Source organism: Dipodomys merriami, unplaced genomic scaffold (assembly GCF_024711535.1).
Source record: "Dipodomys merriami isolate MVZ:Mamm:240054 unplaced genomic scaffold, mDipMer1.0.p SCAF_17, whole genome shotgun sequence".
NCBI classification, from domain to species: domain Eukaryota; kingdom Metazoa; phylum Chordata; class Mammalia; order Rodentia; family Heteromyidae; genus Dipodomys; species Dipodomys merriami.
In genome coordinates, this window is record NW_027203048.1 from 31,340,316 (window position 1) to 31,363,554 (window position 23,239).

Sequence of the window (23,239 nt, forward strand, 5' to 3'; positions counted from 1 at the left end):
ATGACAATAATGTTCAACTAATTTTATTAATTTAATTTGTGTGTGTGTGTGAAAGAGAGAGGGAGGAGGGGCTTGGTTTGAACTCAGGGGCCTGGGCACTGTCCCTGAACTTGTTCTTTTGTATTTTATTTTTTTTTGCTCAATGCTAATCCTGTACTAGTTGAGCCACAGCTCCACTTCTGGCTTTTTTGCTGGTTAATTAGAGATTAGAGTCTCCCAGACTTCTCCAGGGCTGACTTTGAACCATGATCCTCATAACCATGATTCTCATATCTTGGTCTCCTGAGTAGCTAGGATTACCAGTGTAAGCCACTAGTACCTGGCCATTTGTTATTAATGGTATGGAATGCCATGTTCTAACAGGAATATATCCCAGTACAACAAAGTGGTCTCTATTTGTAAGCTTTACAAAATTAGACATATTAGGGTGAATTGTGACTGATTTTTTTTTGTTTTGGTCATTATTCATAAATGAGTGAAAAATATTTATTGATCATTTATTGTGTGTTAGACATTGTGATTGGTATTAGAAAGACAGAGAAAGGTTAGGTGTGATGATACATACCTGTAAAAAACATTACAGCATTCAAGAGGTCAAGATAGACTTGTGACTTTGAGGACAGCCTAGGCTACCTGTTGCAAAAATCAAAAAGAAATGCTCATTTTGGCAGCACATAAGCTAAGATAGGAACAATGCAGCAGAGAAGATTAGCAAGGAGGTTATACAAATTTGTGCAGCATCCACATTTTTACATGTAAATGTGTATATCTATCTATCTATCTATCTATCTATCTATCTATCTATCTATCTATCTATCTATCTATCTATCTATCTATCCAGGATCACACACACATAGAACATACCTGTAATTGTGGGATTGTTTGAGGGATTACAGGGAAAGGAGAGGAAAAGAGACCATGAGAGAGAGAACAATATGGAAATGCATTGCATCTGTGAATGAAGATGGAATTCACTAAAAACTACTGAATAATAGAGTGGCAGTGGACATAGGACAAGCAAGAGTAAGTGGGGAGGGGCTATTTTCATTAAAATACTGCATATGCATGTGTGGAATGCTGTGGTTATGTCTCTTTGAAAATTAACATACTGTTAAAAGTGACAGGATATGAATGAATGAATGAATAAATGAATGGACAGCAATATAAATGAAATAAATAAAACATGAATGAATGAATGACAGGACTATAAAATGTCTAGTGTGGGCTGGGAAGGTGGCTCAGTGGTAGAGCGCTTACCTTGCATGCATGAGGCCCTGGGTTCAATTCCTCAGCACCACATAAGCAAAAAGAAAAAAGCCGGAAGTGGCGCTGTGGCTTAAGTGGTAGAGCGCTAGCCTTGAGCTGAAGAGCTGAGGGACAGCGCCCAGGCCCAGAGTTCAGGCCCCATGACTGGACCCAAAAAAAAAATTAAATAAAATGTCCAGTGTGTGAATTCTAGGGGTGGGGGAGGATAAATGGGGAAAAATGTTTTCTGCACATGTGTAAAAATGGAACAGTAAAGCTTGTTGAGATTTTGGAAAGATTTCATAAGGGGAAGGTAATAAGGGTTTGAGTCTGATCAAGGTACATTGTATATGTCTATGGACATAGAATGAAACCCCCTAAAATGAAACCCCCCATTAAAAATACGGAAAAATATAAAACCAACGAAAAAGAAACGCAGAGATAGGTGATTAAATGTAAACCAGTCTTTTTGGTCAGCAACAGAGGAAATGATCTATTTTCACAGAATGGCTATATTAGTAGATGGAAGGGAATTTCAGCAGACCACGCTAACGGGAGCCACATGCTGAAGAGGCTGAAGTGGACAAGGAAGCCTTGAATGCCATGCCAAGGAGTTGTTTTACTAACTGGTTTGCACAACTCAGCTCAGAACATTTATTTTCAAATAGAAATTTTTTACTTCAACATGTAGTATAGAGATGCTGGCCCAGAGCTGACTTAGTATAATAGGACACCTGTTCCCCCTAGATTCCTGTGCTCAGGTGTCCTCAGGCCCCTACAGAGTTACCTTAAGGGTTTCAGGGACTTCTTGTTGGAAGGTAGAGATGAGAGGAAAGAGGCATTTGGGAAAATGGGAGAGGGGTTGTTGTCAGGGCTTGAGAGAAGAACTCAGACTGTTGAATTTGGCTCCCCAGGACTTGCTTTCCCACAGGTTGTAGAAGAGATAAGAATGCGTCAAAGACAAGGATTTTGGTTAAGGTTCTATCAAGTCTTTGTATGTCAGATGCTTGGGGCAAAGAGGATTGTATTGGTGGGTTTGATCACAAATCTGCAAAGCAGGCCACTGTTTTGATTTAGAGTGTGGTGGGGAGGCTGTACTATATGGCTTCCAGTTTTAGAATTCTATTTTCCTCAGGCCACATTTGGCTATATTTGTCTAACCTTCAGAAACTATAAGGCCCCTGAGGCTCTTTAAGTCTGACTGTCTCCGTGCACTGTAGCAATCTCCTTAAGGGCTAGAAGATCTGAAGCTTCCTGCCTTTGGATTCATGCATCTAGGACTATTCAGCCCATGGCTGATACTGAACTCAAGAATGGCCACAGAAGCCTATGCCCGGTCCTACATTGGATCCCTTCTCTGCTTCTTTCTGCCTGGGAAATGATAGGCAAGTTGTTCCAATAAAATGGGAACAGTGTTTTATGAGATTGTTATGAGAACTCAGAATATTGTGCAGGGTGCCTCCCTCTGGAAGGAGTTAATTGTAACATTTCATTATAAAAAGAATTTATTTTTATTTTTGCTGGTCATGGGGCCTGAACTCTGGGCCTGGGCACTGTCCCTCATCTCTTCAGCTCAAGGCTGTCCAATGAGAAGATTAGAGGTGGTGGTGGGAAAACAGGAACATTCAAAGGACACATGTGTGGATGGTCCAAAGACGCTGGTGACCTGTGGCTTGGTTTGCTGTGGTGTGCAGAAAGTATTTGTGACTTTCAGTCTTTCTCCCTGGAGGCCAGAAAAGCACTGAAAATGATTGTTTTTGAATTATAAGAATTAATATGGGATTCACATTTGTGTCTTCTCTTATTCTCTTTCTCTGTTTTAGATTTGCACTCAATACACATTAAAATCCTGCATAATCCCAGCTTTATTGAGAGAATGATTCAGGATGCAATAAAAATGCTTTAAAACTTTTTGATAAATTGACTTTTCCTCCCCTACCCCCAACCTCCCAACCAATTGAATGAGCCCCATTGGAGGGAGGCTGCATGCCAATGTAGAAAATTCCTGGTCAAGTGGGCTGCCTCCTCCCAGGCTGGCTGGCTCTTCCTGGAAAGGGCTGGTCCTTTGTGGAGTTATTTGGCTCTAGTGCTCTGCTCCTTTGTTGAGACAGCTGTAGTTTGACATGGGGGATAATAAAGAAGAACGATTATTAGATTTCCTTATAATACTTGAAATTTGTGTATCACTTTCATCGTAGAGAACATATATTAGTGCAGTGTTTGAGGGGTGTGATTTCCCATTTTACAGGTTTCAATCTAAGAGTATTCTGAATCAGGCTGTCATTTGCTTCAGCCTGTGTTAGTGGTCATATAAATTAGAGGCTCTGGCTTCATAGGCACTAATTGAAAACCTCTGATACCTTTGACTGTCCTTTTCCAGCCCTCTTGGACATTGCCTTCCTTTACACTAAGTATTTGTAGATTTCTAAATACCCTTTAATTCATGGAAGATAAAAAAAGAACCTTATACCTCTTCCTACAATTACTTCATTATAGAGAATTATGTGTAGGACTAGATAACTTGAATATCTTACTTGTAATGTTTGTGGTGATGGAGCTTATTAAAATCCTTTCCCAACCACTGGGTGCCAGTGGCTTACACCTATAAATCATAGCAACTAAGGAGGCTTAGATATGAAGATTGCAGTTCGATTCCAGCCCAAGCAGGAAGTCTTACCTCCAACTAACCACCAAAAAGCTGGAAGTAGAGCTATGGCTCAAGTGGTAGAGTGCTAGCCTTGAACAAAAAAGCTCAAGCATAGTGTCCAGGCTGATTCAAACTCCAGGACTGGCACCAAAATTTAAAAAAATAAAAAAAATTCCTAGTGAGGCACTGGTGGTGGCTTTGTAATCTTAGCTACTTAGGAGGCTGAGATCTGAGGATTATATGAGTTGAAGCCAGCTGGGACAAGAAAGTCTATGAAACTCTTTTGTCTAGTTAACCACCAAAAAAGCCAAAAGTCGAGTTGGGGCTCAAGTGACAGAGCAATAGCCTTGCATGAAAGAGCTAAGGAACCCAGGCCTTGAATTCAAATTCCAAGAAAAAAATAAAAACCTTTGCCAAGGAGTCAAACATTACCTGTATTAACAGAAAGACCGAGAGCTGAGAATCGGCTGCTTTACAGAATATTTTATGTTCCTGATTGTTAAGTACAAGACAAAAGAAGCATGGTCAATTTAAAAGGGGTCATAAATAATCTGTTTTTTTTTTTTTTTTTTTTTTTTTTTTGGGGTCCGGTTGTGGGGCCTGAACTCTGGGCCTGGGCAGCTCTTCAGCTCAAGGCTAGTGCTCTACCACTTGAGCCACAGCGCCACTTCCGGCTTTTTTCTTATGTGGTGCTAAGGAATCGAACCCAGGGCCTCAGGCATGCAAGGCAAGCACTCTACCACTGAGCCACCTTCCCAGCCCAATAATCTGTTATTTGAAAGAATCAAGCTGAGTGCCAGTGGCTCATGCCTATAATCCTAGCTACTCAGGAGACTGAGATCTGAGGATCATGGTTTGAAGCTAGCCTGGGCAGGAAAGTCCATGAGACTCTTACCTCCAATAAACTACTCAGAAAAAGCTAGAAGTGGCACTGTGGCTCAAGTGGTAGAGCACTAGCCTTGAGCACAGAGAGGCTCAGGGACAGAGCCCCAGGCCCTGAGTTTAAGCCCCAGGTCTGGCAAAAAAAAAAAAAAAAAAAAAAAAAAATCAAACATTTATCCTATCGATAGCATACTAACAAAACATAGCAGTATGAATTGTCTTAGAAGATATGGAGGGCTAGGGTTGTATCTTAGTAATAGAGTATTTACGAGGCCCTGGCTTTAGTCCTCAGAACTGGGGAAAAACATATCTGATAATATAAAATGTATCGGAAGGAGTTAGCAAGTTGACATTGTCTTGTTACTGAGGTGAGTTTTGTCCACTTTTCCGGGTGGTTTCTGTGTACATAGTGAGATGTACATGGTGTGTTGGTATAGAGATGATAGCAACCTTTGTCCTTCTCCAGGAAATAACAACTGCCCTATGATTCCAACTCAAGTCCCAGTCTTAAGTTTTTGCTAATGTTTTATGTTGATGAGTCAGAAATGTAGGCTCCTGTTGAGTGTAATTAACAAGAATTAGTGCAACTTTGATTATAATCACTTCCAATTACAGACTTCTTTCCTGTGTAATAGGTTTTGCTATTTGTCTTTCCATAATCTTTAACAGGCAGACACATACATTCTTTTTTTCATCAGTAAGAACCTTGGTCAATTGCTTCATGAACCTTAAATAGCCTAAAATTATCTTTAACAGCAAGCTATGTACATGCCCAGATTGACAGGTATTGTATATTGCTATTCTTTAGCTGGTTGGGCAAGTCTTGATATTTCAGGATACGTGAGAATTGGGGTTGTCACAAAACCTTCAGAGTAAGAAAAATTGGTCTAACACCTGCCAAGGTGATCCTGTGCATACACATGTATTGTATACATTCTTGTCAATGCACATGTGCCCTGAAATTGTGTAATCGTAAGCATACCTGAGACTATGATTAAAATACCATTAGTTTTCTCAATGCTTTGTATGTCTGTGTGTTTGCATGTTTATATTTTGGCAGTAGTGGGATTTGAACTCAGGGCCTCACATTTGCTGATTGGGTGCTCTACCATTTGAGCCACAAAACCTTACCGACATGTTTTGGATAATCAGCCTCCAAGATGCTGACTGAAAAATGTTTTGAACAACTTCATGAAGGTTGGCCTGAAGTAGAGATCACAAGCCTGCCACTGGCAGCAACTATGATGGGTTGAGGTTGCACCACCCACAAGCAAGTGTGAGCTTGGGGACAATAAGTAATTTATGAAGCTTTTTGTTACAAAAAAAGGAGAGTTGGCAGGATTCCCAGGTAAGTTCTAATTTCTTAAAGATGGAAGAGAAGACTTGGAGGATCACTATGTTGGTTGTTACTGCTTGGACCACTCCGTTTGAACTCCATTATCACAGACTCAGAACATGTGGCTGTGGATCTGTCTTCCTTGCCCATACTGCATTTTTCCTCTGTCTTACTAAAGCTTTCATCATTCACTCATTTACTCATTCCTTTTTGTGTCACTACTAGGGCTTGAACTCAGGGTCTGGTTTCTGTCCCTTAGTTTTTTTCATTCAAGGCTGGTGCCTTTTGATGTTGAATTGGAGATAAGAGTTTCACAGACTTTTCTGCCTGGGCTGAATTGGAATTGTGATCCTCAGATCCCAGCCTCCTATTTGAACGACAGGTGTAAGCCAAGTATGAGTCAACAGTGCCTAGTAATGCATTTTTTAATTTTGGTTAAGGAAAAAAAATAGTATAAATCTTACCATCTTAACTATTTTTAAGTGTATAGTCCTGTAGTGTTAACTGTATTTATATTGTTGTACAGTAGATATCTACAACCTTTTTATTGTGCAAAACTGAAACTCTATACTCATTAAACAATTACTCCCTATTTCTCCTACCCCTAGTTTCCAGCAACTGCTATTCTACTTTGTTTCCATGAGCTTGATGACTTTAGGTACTAACTGGAACTAGAAACAACAATATTTACTTTTTTTTAAAAAGTTTTTGTCAGTTATGGGGCTTGAACTCAGAGCCTGGAGGCTGTCTCTGAACTCTTTTTGCTCAAGGTTAGTTCTCTACCACTTTAAGCCACAGCTCCACTTCTGGTTTGCTGTTGGTTAATTGGAAATAAGAGTCTCACAGACTTTTTTTCTTGGCCTGGCTTTGAACTGTGGTTATCAGATCTCAGCCTCCTCAATACCTAGGATTACAAGCATGAGCCACCAGTGCTTGCTGTATATTTTCCTTTTTGTTTTTTTGGACTGGCTTAGTAAAAATAATCCTCAGGGTTCATCAGTGTTGAAGCAAGTGACTGGGTTTCCTTCTTATTTTTTTTAAGGTTGATAATATTCCATTGTTGGTATTTATCCCAATTTCTTTATATATTAATGGATACTGGGACAGCCATTACCTCTTTGCCCCTTTGAACAGTGAACAGGGGTGTGTAGAGTTTCTTTTTCAAATCCTGCTTTATTTCCCAGAAGTGGGGTTGTTGAATCATATGGTGTCCTAATTTTTAATATTCTGGAGAGCATCCATTCCACAGCTCCATCATTTTACATTCCCACTGATAGTACACAAAGATTCCAATTTCTCTATATCCTTTACTCTAAAGCTTTTATAAAGTTATTAAGATAACATATAGGACAGAAAAAGGCACTACAATGGTCCCAAGTTGTTTTTCTGGGTAATTGCTAACTGATTTCAAGAGTGATAGAAAGGATGAAAATGAGTGTGTAGACAGGGGATATAGGTGGTCAAAGGTCAAAGCCATTACAAAGACCTCAATCCCCTCTCTTTTTCCACTTTCTTCCTACCTGTCATTAGAATTCTAGTTGTAATGAATGGATCCATTTGCCAAATATATTGTTTTAAATGTTTTCTGAGAGGCTGTTCTACTAGACATTGTAAAAATAACGAAGGAAAAGTCAATGAAGAAAATGGAATGAATCATCTTTGAACAGCAAAGTTTTGGGGCTGCTAGTATGGCTGATGTTCTGTGCTACTCCAGGACAATGAGATGGGAGCTGATAGTATCACAGTCTGGGCTTTGCATCTCTCTGGGTTGACACAAGTTGGGCATCAGAGAACATGGAAAGATTTTGATCTTCTGCCACTTAGTATAGGCCTTTTGGCTCTCCTACGGTGTTAGATGGTAAAAGGAATGTGGGAGAGGTGATTAGAATCAAGTTCTGGAATTTTGTAGGTTTTTTTGTTTGTTTGTTTGTTTGTTTGTTTGCCAGATCTAGGCCCTGTTCCTGAGTTTCTATTATTCAGGGTGAGCGTGAGCACTCTTCTATCACCTGAGCCACAGTGCTACTTCCAGCTTTTTTTTAATAGTTTGTTAGAGATTAGAGTCTCAGGCAGTTTCCTGCCCCAGCTGGCTTTGAACTGTGATCCTCAGATCTCAGCCTCCTGAGCAGCTAGGATTATAGGCATGAGCTACCAGTGCCTGGCAACTTCTGGAATTTTGATCCCTGGAACCATGTCACTGACATAGGTATGAGAACAACAGACCAGTTTTTGTTGTTGTTGCTTATTCTGCTGGTGGTACTGAAGCTTGAACTCACGACCTCATGCTCTTGATTGGCTTTTTCGCCTAAGGCTGTACCACTTGCGTCACTGCTCTATTTCTGGCTTTTGATGGTTCATGGGAGATTAGAGTCTAACAGACTTTCCTACCCAGGCTAGCTTTGAGCTGCAGTCCTCAGATCTTAGCCTCCTGAGTAGCTAGGTTTATAGATATGAGCCACCTCCGCCCAGCCTTGCAGGCCACTTCTTTGTCCTTAGCTCCCTACACTTTGAGATTTGCCCTAGAAATCAAAGAGGTAGCCATGATTCAGAAAGCCTACTTTCAGATCTCTGGTATGCCAGTAACTTTGTATCTCTGGGCACATGTTCTTTTTCATGCTTCTTTCTTGTCTATAAATGAGATGGTTGACTTAGATACATGAGTTTGAAAGGGCACTTTTGACACCTGTTGAGAGTTGTAGCTGTCATCTTCTAAATACAAAGGACAGTCTGGGGGGTGTGGGGAGGTTTACATAAGGCTAAATAGGCTCTTCAGCTCACCATGTGGGGCCACCTATCTACAGAGAGTCTCTGCTGTGATCAGTGTTCAGGCTCTGAAATGGCTACACTGTTTCTCAGATGCTGTGCTAGGAGATAGGGGCAGAGGATTTTAGAGACTTGAATCTGTCTAAACTAGCTCATGATGTATTTCCAAGGAAAACTAGCTCATGATGTGTTTCCAAGGACATTCTACCCAAAGGACTTGAGACATTTTGTTGGGGAAGCCAAGGCACTGGCTCATGGTTACATAGCCAGTGTCCAAAACTGAAAATGGAGTCTATTTTACTTCTCTTGAGTCTGTAACTGGTGTGCTTCCATTATTTTAATTAAACAGATAAGACTGGTGTACAACAAGGGGTAAGCAATACTGTAAGACAGTGTGTAAGTGCCAGGTGAGGCAGGCTGATGGACTAGTTGGTGTAGGGTTTCTGAGAATGAGCAGTGATGCCAGCTGGGATAATCTGGGAAGACTTCTTGGAGGAGAGAAGGATTTTGTGCTGTCTTGAAGGATTGATGGATTACTGAAGGAGAATACAAGGGAGCTCCAAGAGCCCTAGACAGGTGGCAGGGCACTGGACAATGTGGTTAGAGCAGAGGAGAGGGAAGGGATGAGCATGGACATGTATTGTTTAGCCTGTGATACCTCAGCATCGTGAGCATGGAGAATGACCTCCTCATCATGTACTTGTTTGAGGACATGACTTTCTCTCTATTCCATTTCTGTACAATGGGACCCATCCTCCTTAAGTAAAAGTCATTTACACTTTGATCCAACAGGAACTTATCCGGCTCTTAAAGTGGGGAGGGGAAAAAAAAAGAGGAGCAGCTTATATGTTTCTGTAAAGGTCTCAGAGGTAGGTGATAGCTCCCGTTTTCAGTAAGTCTAGAGTCTGCCTCCCATCTAACAGGCAATAGGCAGCTGGCAGGCCTTGGCACTTCTGAGTGACAGGGAAGTCCATGAATTATTCAGATCCTGGGTTCAGTCAGTGGCTGCCTAGCAAAGTCCTGTGAGAAAAAGGCTGCGCTATCTCCTGGAGAGATCGGCAGGAGCTCAAGTACTGGGGTGGTGTGGAGTGGATAACCACACTCTAAAAGCATTTCACATGCTGCCATGGCGGGGCTGCACATCATTGTTGCTGCAACTGGGCCTGTTTTTTCACTTGGAACTGACATTCAGTCAATAAGTACAATAACCCACATTCATTTTAGCATGCCATATTCGTGTTGGTAGGGATTTGGTTAGAAGCAACATTAAAGTTACACATGAAAGGTGCCAGTGGCTCATGCCTGTAATCCTAGATACTCAGGAGGCTGAGATCTGAGAATGATAATTTGAAGTCAGCCCAGGCAGGAGAGCTTGTGAAACTTTACTTCCAATTAATCATCAAAAAGCCAGAAGTGGCTCTATGGCTCAAAGGGTAGAGTGCTAGCTTTGAACAGAAGCAGCTCAGGGACAGCACCCAGGACATGTGTTCTAGCCCTGGGACTGGCATGTGTACACATGTGCACAGACAGACACACACATACACTTTATACATTCATACTCACAGATACTGTGCTTCGGAACTCAGACCATTCATATCAAAGAGACCTCAGTGTTTTCTGCTCTATCCCAGCCAAGTATAGAAATTCACTTTTTGATACATTTGAAACAGTAGCTATTGTAACTATCACAATTACCATCACTGACCTGTCATTGGTTATGTGTGACCATCTTTGTAATTGTGTCTGAGACTCTCCCATGACCTGAGCTCCTGACTGGGGCTGAGAGCACATAGGATGGTTGGTGGGCCTGTGTGGTCAAGGTATTGTGCAGCCTGTCTGGAGGTTTGCACACACCCTGCTCCCTCCCTTTCTTTCCTTACAACCTCAGGTACCTGGGAGCTTGGTCTTTTTTTTTTTAACCTTTCCTTATTTCAGTTCTGAGAAAAGATAAGGTGGGTATGAATGCCTGAGGGCAGGGTCCAAAAGCTTATTTTCACAAATAATAATTCCTATTTCCTCCTTTTCCCCAATGCTGAGCTATGTGGAGAACAGCGTCTTCTTACTGCCCATTCAACTCTAGTCCTGTGGCTCTGAACATGAGTGTCTATCAGTCTATCAGCCTTTCCTCTCCATGTTGGAGGTAGAAAGAACTAAACATCCTGGGCAAGAGCAGGCCTGGCCCCAGTTGCATTCCTTGGATGTTCTTTTCCTTTAAACCTCTCTACCTGTGGGGGAGGAGCCAGGTCCTGGCTCTGGTTTCTGTTACTTTGAAGAGCTTAGCAACACCTGTTTGCCAAAGGTGGGGCCTCTGCTCTGGGATGTTGTTTTGCCCATATAGGGAAGCTTTGCCTGTGCAGTTAACTGATGCCATAAATGCAGGGGTAAGGCTTGACTGGGGTAGAAAGTTCAATAAACTGTATTTCTGACCCAGGACCTTGGGTGGTTGTTACAAGTATAACTTGCTAGATAGTTTTCTCTGCAGCAGTAGTGTCAGGACAAGAAATAGAAGAGAATATGGATGAAAATTAGATTTGCCCTGGTGTTTCAGATTCTTTATGTGACTAGATAGTTCTGTGTGTGTGTGTGTGTGTGTGTGAGAGAGAGAGAGAGAGAGAGAGAGAGAGAGAGAGAGAGAGAGAGAGAGAGAGAGAGAGAGAGAGAGAGAGAGAGAGAGAAACAGTTAATCACCATGGATTGAAAAGTGTCTTTAGTGGTCCCTTTAATTTTTCTTGTATATATATCTCCTTTCTCTTAAAACACCAAATCTGATTGCCCCCATAAAGAAATATTGATCCTTCTCAAAACACATGCCTTTGTAACCTGTTTCCTAGTGCATATTGCACTGGTGTTGTCTCTGAGGCATTACTGCATTCTGGCTGTAAAATGGGATTTTGAGTTTGCCTTTCCCCATGCATAATGAGGGAGTTAAAGAGTGAATACTTGCCAAACGGAGGACTGGTTCTGCCACCTAGAAATGTCCTTGCCCAGTCCCCAGTGAGCCTTCCTGGTGCTAGGAGCCACAGCTGTTCTTTGGAGAGCTGACCCTGAGCAAACAAGAGAGGCCAGAATGGGCAAGATGAAAGAAAGGTGTTTGTCCAAAAACTTAACAAGGCTGACCACTCTGGATCCCAGCTGAGGTCAGCATTTCCACAGGAAGCCTGTGCTATCACCCAGCCAGTAGCTTTTATGATGCAGTGAGACATGGCCACACATGGTGTAGAATTAAGTTTTGAAAAATCCTCTTTAAACTTCAAACTTTGAGCAGTTTAAATATTTATAATCATGACTGCTAGGATTATGCTGGGATCTTTATAGATATTTTAGCTCACTTAATTTATAGATAACTCTATGGAGATGGTCTCCTTGTTCTACCAGTTTTTCAGGCACAGACACTGACAAGGTTACAAAGTGCCATATGCTTTTATCCATCTTCCCTTCCTAAATGTGTCCAAACCCTGACTCAAAGGCCCTCATGGCTGGGCGCTGGTGGCTCACGCCTGTAATCCTAGCTACTCAGGAGGCTGAGATCTGAGGATCGCGGTTCAAAGCCAGCCCTGGCAGGAGAGACCGTGAGACTCCTATCTCCAATAAACCACCAGAAAACTGGAAGTGGCGCAGTAGCTCAAGTGGTAGAGTGCTCGCCTTGAGCTGAAGAGCTGAGGGACAGCGCCCAGGCCCAGAGTTCAAACCCCACGACCTACCAAAAAAAAAAAAAAAAAGGCCCTCATGGACAGTATTCTAGGAGCAAGTAAGAGGGTCTCATCTTTGATCTTCCAGGAGTGGTGTAGATTGAGGAAGGGAGCTTACAGGCTGTGTGCCTTAAGTGCAGGGTAAAACTGGGGAGCAAGGAGACATTTAGGAAGGTGGCAGGCAGGTAAGATGCCAATATCAAATGTTTTGCTACTGAGACTTTGAAAATTGTTAAAGGCGGGCAAAGAGGCATCATATATTTCTGTCTTACATTCTTGGTTCCTGCTAGATTTTATGGTGGTATACTTGGTTGGTTGAATTTCTGCTAAGTAGGGAAATTTCCTTTGAAGAAGCAATGGTTATTTATTTAATAGAAGACACGTAGTGAAGCTGACTTTGGGGGAGAAAATGGCAGCTAGGTAGGGGGATGAGACTTTCTGGACATTAGATACTAGAAAAACAAGAACTATCACAGGTAGGGGTTTCAGATTAGAGGAGGTGGAAATGTGTCTTCTAGCAAAGGAAGAAGTTGTGCAGAAAGGTGAGACAGAATGAGAATCAGAGATGAGACAGGAAGATCTAGAAACTAGTGCTATGATGTGGAGTGGGGTCTGCTTCTCTATCCTGCCATCCTAGGGGAAGAAGATTTTTTTTTTTCTGGTCATGGGGCTTGAACTCTGGGCCTGAGCGCTGTCCCTGTGCTCTTCAGCTCAAGGTGAGCGCCCTAACACTTGAGCCACAGCGCCACTTCTGGTTTTTTGAGTGGTATTTTGGAGATAAGAGTCTCACGGACTTTCCTGCCTGGTCTGGCTTTGAACCGAGATCCTCAGTTCTCAGCCTCCTGAGTAGCTAGGATTATAGGCCTGAGCCACCGGCGCCTGGCTTAGAAGGTTGTTTTTGTAGTAGTGCTATATTTTGGTTTCCTAAAAGGAATTGCTCAGGAGAAATTGGCTGTCGTCTTACATCTGTCAAGGGATTTGACAGTGATGAAGAATGGAAAGCAGTTCTGGAAAGGTCAGTGGAAAGCAGCAGCAAGAGATTCAGCAGAACAGTTTATATGTGAAACTTTGTTTTTCTGTTCTTTTCTGTTTCCATCACTTCTTTTCTAGCTCTTGGGTTTTTTCAAGTCCTGGGATTGAATGTGTACAAATCCCATCCGATTTTAACATTTTCTGGCCACCCTCTCCCGACATTTTCAGTCTTGATTATGTTTGGATGTTCAGGAAATGAACATTCCAAGTTTCCCCTTTCGGGCTTGCAGGATTTGGGGAAACATTCATCATCGCCTCCCTAACCCCACAAAGACTCCTAGAACAGAGGCTTCATCTCATCCCTTACGTTCTCATTCTCATCCACGTGTTAAATCTTACAGTGTACAGGTCCCAGTTGTAGATGTTCTTTGGAGGCTTATTTGGTTTTATGTTTGCCTTGCAGCACTTACCAAATTTTACAGCTTTTTGTTTTGTGTTTTTGACAAAATGAACCCTATTGCTTGAGCCATGTCCCCAGCAAGTTTTATAGTTTTTCTGACAAACCTAGAAGTCTTTAGTTAGTATGCTAGATATATCATTAGCACTCAGGAGAAATGGCAGAGATGGAGAGGTAGAAAGAGTACTGGACTTGGTCATCTGTGGTCTGCCTGTTGGCTGTGTCCAGCCAGGTGTCTCTAGCTAAAGAAGGTACTGTGTATCCCTGGCCCTCAGTGACCAAAACTGAGACAATACCTGCTTCTTAGAGTTACTAATTTTGTAAGCCATGGAGGGTGATGTTACAATCATCACGTCCATCCAGTTTATGTGGAGTCGATAATTATTGGGATTACAGTAATAATTGGGCAGGGGGCACCCAAGTCAGGGATAAATACATTTAGGACCAGAAGGAGTTTTCATGGCTATAGATTCCTGCTTATCTGTTTATGGACCAGGATTGTGAGGAGGCCTGGGAAAGTTAGGAACACATGCTTAGGATTATGTAACTTCTTGGTGGCACTCAGAAGTTAGGGTGAGCCTGAGTACTTGATGTTGAACTTGGGTCCTTCCTTCCACAGATCACCATAGAGACCTGGTTTTACCTTTCTGGTATCATAAGCTCGGCAAATACAAGGCTTTAGTTGCTTTGCTTCTGTAGCTGCCTTGCTTGTCAATCTTGGCTATACTTACTTCTTGGAGTTTGGATAGAAGGCTGCTGTATCTGAGTTAGCTCACTGATCTGGATGAGGGACACTGGTTTTTGGATTTAAAAAAAAAAAAAAAGGCCAAAATTGAAGGGTCTGTTTCTGCAGAAAGCTTAGTTGACTCAGCAGTCTGAGAACTATCTCCCCAGCTCTCCGCTTAACATTACTATTCACATGCCACATGTTTCCGCCTTAGCTGGCCTTCCAGAGTCTTCATGTAAAATCACAATTAATAAAACCGTGGGTAGAACCCATAGCCTTTTGCTTTACTAAGGCAAGACTGAGAAAGGCCTTCCTTCTGCTAATTATTCATTTGACAATGTATTGTCAAATCCTCAGGAAGCTATGTACCTGGATCTCAGTTGCCTAGCAATACACTAAAATGTTTTTAGAGTTAAAATGTAATGATGTTTCTTCATTTTCTGGGCAGTAATTACATAATAAAATCCAATTGATTGAAAAAAATTCTGCTTTCCTCTTTAGAATATCTATTCTTCCCCCTTCCACTGAAGTTAAGTATACTTCCTCTTGGCTAAGGCTGAATACTCTACCTACATACACTTTTGAGCCTCTTTGCCATGGGTCTTTTCCTGCCTATATCAACTCAGGGCTGAAATTTACCTTTCATTACCTCTTCTCTTTTACCTCTACTCTTTCTCCTTTTCAATAACTCCTGTATCCTGGCTTTTGCTGTATGAACCCATTAACTTTCTTTTTTTCTTTTTTTGGTGGGGCTTGAACTCAGTGCCTGGGTGCTGTACCTGAGCTTTTTCACTCAAGGCTAATGCTCCACTACTTTGAGCTACAGTGCTACTTCTGGTTTTGTTTTTTTTTTGTTTGTTTGTTTTTTGGTGGTTAAGATAAGAGTCCTACAGAGTTTACTGCCTGGGCCAGCTTTGAACTGCGATCCTCAGATCTCAGTCTTCTGAGTAGCTAGGATTACAAGTGTTGAGACACTGGTGCCCAGCTCCACTGACCTTCTGATTTGCATCCTGGCTCACCCTTTTTTCTCTACTTCTTTCTAATGTGTGATGCCATCTCTTTTGCCTCTCTTCCTTGAGTACCTTTCTTCTCCATTAGACTGTCATTCCCTAATTCCTTTGGGATTTCACTGGTTTTTCTTCTGCCTTCCATACCCAGGTCTTCCCAGGCTTCTGCTCAGTTCTTTGCCTTTGTTCTTCCCCTCCTAGATATAACCCCACTACTCTCTCCACTCACACTCCTCTCTGTCCTGGACTGTGTCTTCGGCTTTGAGCTGCACTTTCCATACCTTGAGTGCTGTGGACTTGTCACCTGGTGCTATTGCGGGTGACTCAGAGTCAGCCTGTTTAATCCTCTCCTATGCTCCCCAGCTAGCTCTAATGCCCAGTCTTTCCTGTTCCCATCCTTTGAACTTCCTACTTACAGTTGGTTACCAAAGTCCTATGGACTCTTACAACAGTCCCATTCCATTTTTTCATTCCTGTTGCTACACCCTGATTGATCCTTTGACCTGGAGAGTTAGTCACCACCCAACTACACTTGCTACCTTCAATCTCTCTCTCTCTCTCTCTTCTACCACATTAATCATTTCTAGAGCCTAGCTCAGATACTGTCCAGTGGCTCAAAAGTCTCCAACAGTTTGCGGCCTGTACTTACTTCTACCTTTCTCATGGCTTCTCTCCCAGCCTGACACTTCCTTATGCACCAGCCACACTGTAGCACCAGAGGGTCTTACATGGTGGTGGGAAGGCTTCTTCCTCCCTGAAGCTTACTGGTTATCTCTTTGTGTTTCAAGGTCAGGTCACAAGGCCATTTTGTCTGCTAGAGCTCTTCTTAGCAGATGTGGCCTCCTTGTTCCTCCTCTGAACGCTCATATTTTGGTATTTGGTTGTTTGCATCTAATTTTTCCTGTATCTTTCTCCCAGTCATCTTTGTCACACTTCCAAAAAAACACTCAGTAGTGTGCCTTGCACATGTTGAATACTGTAAATGTAGCCCAACAGACCCTGGAAAGGAAACCATGAGTGTCTTTGACTTGCCTTTACCTCCTCTCCACTGCTGAATTAGAAATGGTCAGATGGGCCCTCAGATGGGCCTTATCATACTAGATAAATAGTTCCTACTGTCCCTGTGGAGTTATTAAACCCTTTCTTAGTTTCAGAACCTTTTGAAGACATGGATATATTCACTCAGCCTGGTTTGTTCAACACCAGCTGCTTGGGATTGTTGGCTGCGCTGGTACCAGCTTCTGCCATCACTCTATGTACCCTGGCTACTTGGAAAGCTCATTCCATGTACTTCCCCATACCCGAGGGAGCCAAAGGGCGATGCTGGTTGGTGACTCATAGTCTGTTCACTAAATGGCTTAAAGATGAAAAATTAAATGGTATAAATTGGCAGAGCACTTTGAAATCTCATTTTTTGTGTTACATCTGGATGCTTAGACTCATTATCTCACCAGTATATTTAATAGTAAAGCAGTGCTTATTAAAAAGGTCTTCATTGAAGCAATTCCCATTTACTTCTCTTTGTAGTCTTTTTTTCTTTTTCTTTTTTTTTTTGGTCATGGGGCTTGAGCTCTGGGCCTGGTTGCTGTCCCTCAGCTCTTCAGCTCAAGGCTAGCGCTCTACCACTTGAGCCACAGCGCTACTTCTAGCCTTTTCTATTTATGTGGTGCTGAGGAATTGAGCCCAGGGCCTCATGCATGCGAGGCAAGCACTTTATCACTGAGCCACCTTCCCAAACTCTCTTTGTAGTCTTGATGTGGTATGAATGAGGAAAATGTAAAGAAAAATAAGGACCTTGAAAAATGTACTTTTTTTTTTGTCCGTTGTGGGGGCCTGAACTCGGCCTGGGCGCTATCCCTCAGCTCTTCAGCTCAAGGCTAGCACTCTACCACTTGAGCCACATCACCACTTCCGGCTTATGTGGTACTGAGGAATCGAACCCTGGGCCATGCATGCAAGGCAAGCACTCTGCCACTGAGCCACCTTCCCAGCCCCGAAAAATGTACTTTTAATTTTAAAAAGCATGAAGAAAGTTTAGAGCATGTTCTTAAGGGACTTTGTTGAGACTTTGTGTGCTATTGAGAAAAGCTGATAATTTGGAAAGAATCCAGGGTTTCTTTCAAGGTCATGGGATGATGAGGAGGTTTGACCAGGGTTAGAAACGCAGGTCCTGAGAATCCTAGGTAAGTGCTTCTTCCCAGACCCAATATTTTGTTTTGCTACCTTCCCACCTAGTTTAGGTCAGCATTTGTGAGTTGGTAAAGGTTAGAAGGCTTGAGTATATGCTCTACTTCTTGGATGATGAGAAATATCTTCTTTCTTATCTTGAGTGGACTTGTCTTGAAAGCCAAAGTTTGACGCTATGGATCTGTCTGGGTTATTGAACCAAGCGTTTTCTGGGCTCTTGAGTTTAGTTTTTAACTTTGCTCAGGACAGAATACAGCCCCCCTTGAATTACAAGTGCCCCGGCTTAAAGTGGACTTGGACTGGGGAAATGTTGGAATCCTTTAGGAATGGAAACACCTACTTTAAGTGAATTATCCCTGCAGGGCTCCAGGCTTGTAACTTGTGTGTCAGCTTTAGCTAGTGAGGGAGAAAAAAAAGGGTGGGAGGAGGAACAGGACTAGAGTCAGTTATTTCCCAAGGACACATTTGATCATGTTATTTTCTGCAGAACGTGTTTCTTTTCTTTTTTCTTTCTTGGTGGCAACGAGCGAACAACAGAACTTTAAGAACCAAAAGCTTTTTAACAAATCCTAGTCGGACTTGAGGGCTTCCCTCCCCCCCCTTAACCCCACCCCCACCCCCACCTGATCATAAATTCCTCCGGGGTCAGGGATCTGGGTGGTGTTTACCTGTGTACCTTTCTCCCATAATGCCTTGCTACGCGGTGCTCCCTGTAAGTCTTCCTCCCATGGAATTACCACGATAGAAAAGCCCCAGCTTAACCTCCCAGGTTGACAACACGTCTGCCGGGAAAGGCTCTCCAGTGGGCTTGAGCCTCGCCCTTCTCGGTCCGCGGCAGCGTCTCTGTAATGGGGCGCGCAGCCTGACTGCTTGGCTCTGGCTGGGGAAAGGCGGGCGCGCGCTTTTGGCGCCCGCGCGCACCCAGGTGTGTGTGTGTCCCGCGTTATCTCTGCTCTCCGCAGACGTTCCCAACGTGACGTGATCGTGGGGGGTGGCGGGACCCTGCGGGACCCTGTCCACTCTCCAGGCCTCGGGGTGGCCCTGCGTCCCTTGATGCGTGATAGCAATCGGACACTTTTCCGTTACGCGGGGCGCCCGACGGAAGCTGGTCCTTGCAGCAGCTTTGTTAGGGACCCCCCCCCGCCCCGCTCCGCCCCGCGGGGCCGGGGTGCGCCCAGGGAGCCCCGGGCTGCGTTGCTGCGGGCCCGGCCCGCCGCCTCCCGCGCCCCCTCCTCGTGGTCCCGCCTGCAGTTTCCTCCACAATGCTGTTATGCTAATCAGGTGACATCACCGCCCGGCCGGGCTCTGATTAAATTACAAACCGGCCGCCACCGGGAGGAGGTGTGTGCTGCCGGCCGGGCTGGGCGCCCGCGCGCGCCTACGATTGGCCATATTTAAACCTTTTTTTTTTTTTTTTTTAGGTAGGACTGTTTCTCCCTTCTCCTCTTCCTCCTCCTCCTCCTCTCTCCTCTCCTTGGCAATTTCTTTCAAGTTTCTAGGCCGGGGCCAAAGCAACCCAAAGGAAGGAGGGCCCCCCAGGAGTAGTGGGGATCCGCGCCCGGGCGTTGGGTGGACTCTGCAGCCGACCTGCGGTCCGTCGGAGCACCCCGCACCCATTTCCGACTGGAATGCGGCTCGTTTGAGGTCCAGCCCTTTTGGCCCGGACGGGAGGCGGGCCTCACGGAAGCTGCCGCGAGTTGGATGGGGGTAGGAGGGGACCCGAGCGGGATTTCCAGTGTGCAGCCCGCCGGGGCGCTAAGCCGGGCCTAATGGAATTGCAGAGGACCTCCAGCATCTCGGGGCCGCTGTCGCCGGCCTACACGGGGCAGGTGCCTTACAACTACAACCAGCTGGAAGGGAGATTCAAGCAGCTCCAAGGTGAGTCCCCTCCCAAGGCCTAAGCTGCCTCGGGAGGAGCTGGTGGGGGCTCGGAGACTCCAGTTCTGCCATATGGTAGGTAGGTCCCCACCCAGATGAAGTCTGTGGCCGCAAGGCCTGCCTTCCAGAACCCACGCTTGGTGGTGCACAGCCTTTTTCAGGAGGCCGTTGCTCACACTACACCACGACTGCTACCCCCTCCCTCGCCTTTCCTGTACTCTGAGTTGTCAGGTATCTACAGCTTTACTTCTCCCCTTTCTCCCTCTCTTTCTCCCCCCCCCCCCATTAAGTGCTAATAGAGCCATTAGTAGGCAAGTATTTGGTTCCTTAGTCACCTTTGCTTCCCAGCCCCCAGCCTCTTGCCTCTGGGAGCCTTCAAGGTGTAAAGTGCCCTGCTGAGATCCAGTCTTGTAGAACAATAACAAAGGGGTTTGGGGGGGAGTGGTCTTTTTTTGTTCCTAAGTCTTCAGTAAATTACAGTTTTGATTCTGAAGCTTAATTTTATCCCTTTTGATGTATTGTGTTGGGGGAGAGCTTTCCCATCCATTTAGTGGGCCATGTAATTTATAATAAAAGCCAGTAATTGTCATTCAATGCCATGGGCTGGATTAGTTGGATCAATTACAGGGTTTTTTTTGGAGTCTGTATCAGGTTCGGTTAATGAGATGCATCCAGGATCTTCCTGCCCATATTTTTAGGACACAAGGATCCTGCACGTACAGCGCTGTACTGGGTTTTCCTGCCTGCAACCCTGGGCTGTCACTAACCAGCCTGCAGGCCCTGGCAGCGCGTCTCAAGCAATCCTTGAAAAAAAGAGTTTGTAACTGAAAACAGAAGCACTTCCGTTTGGAAGCTCCAGGAATCAGGACTGGGCCAGGAATGGCTCTTACTACTACTGTAAAGAGTAGCATTGAAAAACTACGTGTTTCCTATTTTAAGTCTTCCCGGTGGCACGAACGCGGTTCCTGTGAGAAGGAGGAAGGAAGCAGCCCAGTCCTACTGTGTTTTTCTTGGGAAGGGGGAGTAGGGGAGGATGTATTTCATTCATGGGTTTGTGAAATAGTTGACAGTAATGACACTCTTGGAAAACAAGAAACAGAACAGGACGTGATTTTAAACATTTGCTAAACTGCTGCATTCCTGGGGCAGTTAGCTCAGGGGCAGTTCTCTTCACTCTAGGGAACAGTTAGGAGTCTTCAAAAGCAGAGTCTCCTTGTTTGAAAGTTTAGGTATGAGGAGTTGCAAGTGGTGAAATGGACGGGTATTCATTTTCTAGAGTGTGGCTCTTTGGGGCTCTGTTAGCAGCCAGGGAACTCAGAATGTGACCACGCTCCCTACTTCATTGTGTCATTTTTTTCAAGGAGAAAACACCCATGGGGGAGTCTGAGAAAAATACCATGGTCATGTTTCCAGGCTGCCCACACCTCAGGAAAAAGGCCAAAGCTGTTGAAAATGAAAAGGTGTGGGAAGCTCAGGCCCACCCATAACAAAAGGCTGAGATGACTCTAAACTGCTCACTGAACAGGGTGGAGCTTACACACAGGAAATATCTTAATTGTCCTCTCTGGATAAGGAAACATTTAAATTAAAAAAAGAATTATCAGTACCTCCTGATATTTTTACCTCAAATATTTTTTTATGGAAATTCTTTCCAAATGGGCAGGCTTTGTGTTGTATGGTCACTGTAAAAGTTCTTAACTGACCTCTGCCCTCCCAGTTTAGCTCCAGATAACTTTATTGTAAAACATTGTGGTCTGGAGTTAGTTGCACAAGTTTAGTGTTGGTATTTCTATAACAGAAAACCACCCAGTGTTGAGGAAGTGAGGACATTTGAATTAACTTTCAAGGGTGGTGGATCACATTAGGATCAATTTTGAGTGTCTTGGGTGAGAAATAAAACTGATTGCATTTTAAACACAACCATCTAAGAATTTTGATAAAAAGCCTCCTCCTTCCCACCTCTGCCCTGGTATTCTTTAGTATTCATAGTTGTGGTCATTACTTTTTTGTGTCTGCCAATACTAGGGTTTGAACTCAGGGCCTAGGCACTTTTCTTTCAAGGCTAGCACTCTACCGCTTGAGCCATAGCTCCATTTCTGACTTTTTGTTATTGGATAGAAGAGTCTCAGGGATTTGTTTACCTTGGCTAGCTTTGAACTGTGATCCTCACTTCTCATCCTCCTGAGTAGCAAGGGTTACAAGTGTGAGCCACTGGGTTCTGCCTCAACCTGCTTTTGATAACATGCACATTCTCTTTTATTTAATTTTATACCCACTTACAAGGCTACCTCTTTACTCTTCTGGGTATAATCTTTCCTAGCTCTTAACACCCAATGTTGGCAAAATACTACTCGGTATTGTTTGTTTTTTATACCTCCTATCTGAGTTTATTTGCTTAGAGTGCTATGATTCTCTGGGAGTTATTTTGCATTTTTGCTGCATCCTAAGAATTCCAAAGGCACAGAAAGGTTTGCCACTCTGGCTTAGGAAAGGATGATATTAAATGAGCTGGTCGATTTACATAAGTAGTAGTAGTGATTTGTGGATCAGTAAATAAGAGGGATAGAAACAAAACTACATTGACTTGGAGGGAGGGAGGGAGAGAGAGATAGGGAAAGACAGAGAGATTTATAGAGACATATATCACTAAGGCCTTTGGTCTAAGACAAGATCGTTTTTGATCCCCAGTGCATACCTTCTTTCTGTCTTTTTTTTTTTTTTTTTGGCAGTCATGGGGCTTGAACTCTGGGCCTGGACGCTGTCCCTCAGCTCTTCAGCTCAAGGCTAGTGCTGTACCACTTGAGCCACAGTAACACTTCCGGTTTTTCTGAATGTTTTGTTGGAGATAAGCGTCTCATGGACTTACCTGCCCCGGCTGGCTTTGAACTGTGATCCTCAGATCTCAGCCTCCTGAGTAGCTAGGATTACAGGCATGAGCCACCTGCGCCCAGCTGTCATTTTTTTTCACCTGCAAAATTAAGGCATCACTTTCTTCAGGTGAATCAGTTTGTGCATCTTATAAGTTGGGTTAATTTTTTTTTAATCAAAGTTAATTGAAAGAATTTAACTTAGTGTAACAAGTTTAGAAAAATCTGTATTATCAGAGGTTCATGATACTTTCTCCCCAGTTTCACCCTTACCAGATTAAGTCCTTATGAGAGAATACTAGGCTTGCTATCTGGATACTCTGAAACTGTTGCTTGTGCCTATTGTGCAAGTGAAATTCCGGCTCCAGCTTGGCATTCAAAGACTCCCCCCAACAACCCCACCTCCTATGCTTTCTCTTCTTCCAACCTTCCTGCCTTGCCCTCAAACCTTCTGGATCTGCAGCTCAAACCTGCTTCCCTCCAGCACCCCTCCCCCACTAGCACCCATCCCATTGGCCCCCTTAGCGTTATTAGTGAAGATGATACTGTAGTGAAAATGCGACCTAGTTGAAAAAGCATCACAAT

At 43.7% G+C, this 23,239-nt stretch overlaps 1 protein-coding gene across 4 annotated transcripts in view; it reads left to right on the top strand.

Annotated features, from left to right (window-relative positions):
* Sptbn1 (spectrin beta, non-erythrocytic 1) overlaps window positions 1-23,239 on the top strand; it is a 188,551-nt gene that overhangs the window by 58,983 nt on the left and 106,329 nt on the right. The window contains exon 1 of one of the 4 annotated variants that reach the window (XR_011372528.1): window positions 19,444-19,787. The exons of 2 other annotated variants lie outside the window; for them this stretch is intronic. Coding sequence is in view for 1 of the 2 variants with exons in the window: in XM_070025628.1 (XP_069881729.1) it covers window positions 19,679-19,787 (109 nt within the window). In the remaining variant the exon portion in view is untranslated. Of the gene's footprint in view, window positions 1-19,443; window positions 19,788-23,239 lie in introns of those variants that run through there. One more of the 4 variants, XM_070025628.1, reaches the window with a different exon arrangement.